This window comes from Loa loa (genome assembly GCF_000183805.2).
Source record: "Loa loa unplaced genomic scaffold supercont3.526, whole genome shotgun sequence".
Lineage (NCBI taxonomy): Eukaryota > Metazoa > Nematoda > Chromadorea > Rhabditida > Onchocercidae > Loa > Loa loa.
Window position 1 is genome coordinate 29,110 of NW_018108706.1, and position 6,560 is coordinate 35,669.

At 27.5% G+C, this 6,560-nt stretch overlaps 1 protein-coding gene across 1 annotated transcript; it reads left to right on the forward strand.

Annotated features, from left to right (window-relative positions):
• Positions 1–3,997: 3,997 nt before the first annotated feature.
• LOAG_11533 (hypothetical protein) lies at positions 3,998–6,069 on the forward strand (the record flags this gene model as incomplete). Its single annotated transcript, XM_020448367.1, has 5 exons — positions 3,998–4,021; positions 4,747–4,842; positions 4,978–5,094; positions 5,486–5,602; positions 5,899–6,069. 5 exons carry the CDS (start codon positions 3,998–4,000, stop codon positions 6,067–6,069), a joined length of 525 nt encoding a protein of 174 aa, XP_020301482.1.
• Positions 6,070–6,560: the final 491 nt, after the last annotated feature.

The window sequence follows — 6,560 nt, forward strand, 5'->3', positions numbered from 1 at the left end:
AATTATTATTACCGTTATTATTTATCATTNACGCTTTTTAGTAATTATAATTATCAAATTAATCAGCAGCCATATGTTCAGATATGAATGGATGTTTATTACTGGAAAATTTTTATATTTTTATCCAAACTGTCAAAAATGATTTATTTATTTATTTAATTAAAACGATAGATTTTAACGAAAAAAATTCTTCAGTTCGTTTTTTTATTACTAATATTTATTTGTGATATCAATTTTATCATTTTGATTGGGAGAGAAGTGGTAATGCATTATTTCTTAATGATAATTCCATAATTCATTTCCATATTCCATTATCATTTCATATTTCAAATTTGTTATATTTTTAGGATGTAACATATATACTTCATCTTATTTACACTCAAATAGCATTTCAAATAAGTAATAGTTGTAATGCTATGAAAGGTAAAGCTATGAAAAGTAGTCGTAAAGCTATGAAAGGATTAGTTTAAGGTTACAATCTTCTCTTTATTAGTCTTTGAAAGGTGTGAAATTTTAGAAGGGTTTACAACTTTGACCTTTGGTGAGATGAAAGGAATACCGTAACAAAGATTTACAATGCGATATCGTATCTTGTTTTCTTTTATTCCTCCTTCCACATCATTCTCCTTTAACAATACACCTTTTTGACTTTTTGATGACCTTTTATTTGGAACATATGTTCATCTCCAATCTTTCTATCTTATAGTTTAACCTGATTTTTCAAGTTTTCACAAAATTTGAATATTTCAAATTTTCAGTTCTAAAAAAAAACTAAGCAAAAAATAATGTAAGAGTTATGAGTGGGAAAAAAATATATTGGAAATGGAAATGATTCATTTTTCCCGGGGGAGGAAATCCTATCAAGATTATACCTTTTAGAATAGCCAATCATAGAAAAGGTAAAAAAGGGAAGGGAATGTTAATTTATTGGTAAAAGAATTTATCCGAATAATATCGAAGGAGTAAAATTTGAACAGCTGATATGTATTGATTTAAAATGTTCAAGAAATATTGACAATGACAATGACAGTGATCTGACATTATTCACCAAATACTCAAGTCAATCGTCGTATATATATCACTGTCGTGTTTTACAGAAATCATTCCTACCATAAGATTTATGATGAAGTAGTAATCGTGCAGCTGTTCTCGAGGTAAAACAGAGGGAGAGAGAGAGAGAGAAGGGGGGAAGGAAGATATTTGAATTGTATTTCAAAAGCTTTCCTAAATAGCTTTCTTAACAATAAGCTAATTTGTCATCATTTTCTCTTTGATCTTTTCTTAATATGCTACAAGGTGAGAGAGAGAGGGAAAGGAAAAGACTTATCAGACAGAAATGGGTTAGGATCAAAGGGTAAAAGGTAAAGGGTAAAATTAACACCATAGGGTTAGGAAGAGGAAGAGAGGGAATGTGTGAAATTTTTATTACCTTTCACTCTTACAATTAATCGTATTACAGTGTTAATTACAGTATTATAAAAGCCATTATATGCTATCAATAAAAGGATTAAAAATTTTAAGATACTAATAAACTCTTCCTAACGAAAGAGAGAGGGAGAAAGGAAGAGGGAGGAAATGTGTCAATTTATTGCGATCAACGTAAATTACGTGAAAATCTTGCGTTTAATTTGAAACGTAAACATAAATCAAATTTTAATGAAAAATAGAGAGAGAGAGAGAGAGAGAGAAGTGAAAAGGAATTCTAATAATTAAACATTTCCAATAATCTGAAAAATGATTGATAAACTTATAGAAGTTTCAAATTTTTTGAAAGAAATGAAATTTAAAGCTTTATGTGGTATGTGTGTCTGTGTCTGTACCTGTGTGTCTCTGTCTGTTCACATTTTATTCTATTTAATTATGGGATGCTATGGGAAGGTTAACGTATTGACTATTTTGCGCTCGAAAATTTAATCTTTTTATCGATAACTTCAAGTAAAAGAGGGAAAAGATCTTGATGATTTATTGGCATTTAAACAAGAAATTTTTTCCTTTAACTTTTTATTCCAATTTCAATTTCATAATAAATTAAAGCTTATTTAAATTTAATTTGTGACAATCTAATTTAGCAAAGAATTAATGTCAACTAATTAGTAATAATAAATTTGAAATCTTTGGCAAATTATGACTAATACTGTTTAATACTGCAACTGGCCAATTTATGGATGAATCAGCAGCTGACCTGATGATGAATTAGATAAGAAATTGTATAATTTTGGATTATAGAATAGAGGGTTATCTGATATGACAGCTACGGCTCATTCGAATGGTTAATCAAGCCTGAGTAAGCATGTAATTTTCTTTTTCTTCTTTCCCGCATTGAACCATTTGGGTGGCTATTAAAATGTGGTCATTAAATTGCCAACAGCCTAGGAACGGTGACAAATCAATATGAGGAAACAGCTCATACTAATTTACTCCCAGGCTTTTACTCTTTTTATTGCTCCATAAAATCCTCAAACCTTGGCCAGAAAGCAAAACATCGACTGAACGAGTAGTAAGCAAACATTTTGTAGAAATCAAAATTTTTTCATTCATTTTTATGCGTGTTTTATCCCTCCTTTATACATGTTTAATTAATCGAAGTTGAACTTCCAAAGTATTTAAAAATGAAATTTCTGAAAATTTAAAAAGTTAGTCAAATTTTTAATGATTTTTTAACTTATCATGACACACACGCACACACACACATATATATACATATACATATATATATATATATATATATATATATATATACACGCATGCGCACATCTTTATTATGAGATTGTTAAAAGTTAAACTATTCAGAGGAAAATAATTTTCCGAATTTAAAGGTTTGTTTCATTTGTCAATTGCTTGGTGACATTCAATTAAAACGGAAAAATGGAAGGATTAATTTATTGTTTTTGAAAGTTACATATCCGAAAATGTTGGATAGATTGAAAAGTTGTTGTCATACGAATCATAAAATGCTTAATAAAATTGAACATCCTTCCTTTCGTTTTCCATTATTCCGATAAAATTAGTTTTATTGAATTTACAAAAAAAAAGGAAAAAGAGAAGAAGCCAACAAATTGAACAAAGTTACAAGTTAAAATTTTATTCAAATAATCAATCATTTCTACTGATGACACATTAAGGGACGATAAGTGATAACAAATCTGTTAACCTATATATATATGTATTCAGTGGAAATGTAAAATAATTATCACCACCTGTTAACTTATCATTTTGATCATAAGGAACGATGAGTGATAATAAATCTGTTAGGTTATCATTTCGATGATCGCATCGTTGATTTTCATAATTTCATCTATATATATATATTCAATAAAAGTGAAAAGTAGCTACCGCCATCTGTTAATTTATCATTTTAATCTCCCACCAGCTGTGTAAAGATGAATGTGAAGATAGGATTGAAGATGTGGAAAAAATGATACAAAAGATGATTTTTTGCTTTTCTTCTTTTAAAATTGAATAAAAATTATGAAAATATATGAATTATTCATGAAATTGCTTTGCAAAAAAAAAGAAAAGAGAGGGATCTTCTATTCTGTTACGGTAAAACAATTATGAAAATTATGCAAAAAAATTTTTACTACGGATTAAAAGTATTCAATTTTTCATTTCATTTTTTTTCTCCAAAAATTTTAATCATTTTTTAAAATTACCAATTAGCAGATGTCAAATTGATCAGAAATTTATCAAATTAGCAAATATAGCTATAGAGAATTTTTATCAATCACTTTTTAAATTTATCAATTAGTAATACAGATGTGAAATTTAGCAAAAATTTATCAATCAACAAGTACAGCTGTAAAGATGTTTGTTCACAGGATTGTTACACTGATTAATATTGCATTCCTGATATTAATTTCAACATTTTTTAAATGATTTCAAGTACTCCGGATTATTTAAGTATTTTATTAAAAAGTATTTAACAGTGGTATATCAGGCAAAAATTGAAATGTCAAATTGTGATTATAGGTGATAAATTTAATTCCAGTAAGGAAATATGCAATTCTCTGGCTTACTAAAGGTTCTTTCCCAAGATAGGGATAATCTGAGAATTGATTGAAAGAATTGGAAACAATTAGCAAATACCACTGTCACAAATCTCAGATAATGCAAGATTGATGGACAATTTTGGCTTGATATCATTACGAGTGAAATGTCATTTGCGCTAATTAGCTTCGATCTATTTAACTAATCTAACAATAGCAAAATGATGAAATGTGCATTGCTATTGCGATGCAAACAGGCGCAAATGAGTTTTAATCATTTAGCAAATTTTGCTTTAATCAATCAATCAATCAATATTTTTTGCGGAACACAAATTTCAACGATATAATTAAATGAAATAATGCTTCTTATTATCCACACCAAACAAATATAAACATACATATATAACGAATAATGATTTGAATAAACTTGTATGTAATCATAATAATCGTAATAATAATAATAGTAATAACAACAATGATAATAAATAACAATAAGTAAAAAGTAATAATAAATAATAATGATAATAACAATAATAATAATGACAATAATAGTAATAGTAATAATAATAATAATAGTAATAATAATAATAATAATAATAATAATAATGACAGTAACAATAAACAATAATAAATAAATATAATAATAAATAAAGCAATAATAATAAGCAATAATAATAATAACAATAATCAATAATAGGGTTGCTAACATTACTGTAAGTTCTTTTTCAACAATAACTTCCTCATATTTTTTTTATTTCAGGCTGAATTATCACAAATTTTGCAACTTTTAAGTGAAAAAGCCAAACATGCTACGGAAGATATCACACGGCTCAAACAACTCAACGATACTATTTCTGTTAGTTAAAATATTTGGGGAAAGTTTAATTTTCGAAATTTTGATTATACTTGAAATTCTTTAAATACAATCAATCAATCAATACCCTATCATTATTATCATATGATATTCAAAGCACACTTTAAGTAATTTCAGGTAAATTGTTTCGATTTTCAACATCGATTAACAGTACAAATTGATTCACTGATTGAGCAATTGCAACAACGAAAACAAAAGCTTTTACAATATGTGGAGGAAGAGAAAGAATTTAAGGTGGCTAAGTTATCAGAATTGTTAGTGAAATTGTTGACACTATTGACAGTTCCAATTTTAAAACTGTTAACAAAAAGCCTATTTACAAGTGATATCATATATTGAGTTCAGCTAATAGGAATATAAATCTTAACATGAATTTTAAATTTAGTCATTTAATTCGAATTTCAAATCAACGAAAGAAAAGAATTGTGGAATAAACATGATAACTTAACGATATATTTGCCGATGATATGCTACCATCCGGATCGATTGTCGGAAATGTTCCGAAACTGATATTATCATGAACAAAATGATTTTCCTCAACTTTTTGATAGCAAATAAAAGAAGCAATGCCTTGTCATCGATCCAGATGCAAAACTGATATTCTCCGGTTTTACTACTCTTTCAGAGACGAATATTCAAAGAGCAGATCGGCCGTTGTACAACGAAATTATCAAAGACAACTGCTCTCATACAATTCTGTATTGAAGTTCTCAAAGAACCTGATCCGGCAACTTATTTGCAGGTTTGTTTATCGGAACGTCCGGTTGTTAAATATATCTTTCTTATCATATGTGTTTTTCGGTAATTTTCATTAATTCTAGTTGAGAAAAGAAATTTTCTGTTGTAGTTTTCTTATAGGAATATATATGTGAATGTTTGAATAACAGATTTTACCCTTTAAAAAAAAAAACAATTTGGTCATTTGGTGACATGTCAACATTAAGTAATGGTTAGCCTACATGACTGAAAGACATTATTTTGTTATTAATTGAAAAATCAATAATTCGTATCCTTTACCATTACACACTAATAATTTAGGTAAGTAGCGCATTGATTAACCGTGCTACAACGCAAGAATTCCTATGGCATAAGGAAATGCAAACAACACCGGAAACGGATCCGGATTTTATACTAAACTTAGATGTGAATAATTTGGAGTACGCTATACAGACATTAGATTTTGCTCAATTGAAAGGTATCTTTTTTTGAGTCGAAATTTAAAATCTGATAAAAATTCCTGAAATTTGGTTGTCGAATTTCAATACGAAACTACCGTACTAACGAAAGATAATTTTCTCCAGTGTGAGTTATTGGAGATTTTCATAATAAATAGATGCGACAATGTAAAAGGAATTATTAAATGACAATGAAACCTGAAAACATTAATTAATGGGGGTGATGATTATTAGCCTATAAATTTCAAAACGAATTCTTATCAAACTAAACTAAAATCAAATGAAATTTCAAAATAAATTCTTATTAAATCTACAGAGACTAAATTGGATGTGTATTATAAATGATAACAAATGATAACAATGATAAATTCTTCAGATAATTCACATCTTAAGGATAATATTAATGGAATAGCACAATTCTTTTAAAATCTTTAAAAAATGGTTTATTTTTAAAAAAAATGATTTTTCATCCTCGTTTACTTCTTTTTTTTGAACACTTGGACAGTTTTCTTTTATACTAATCAA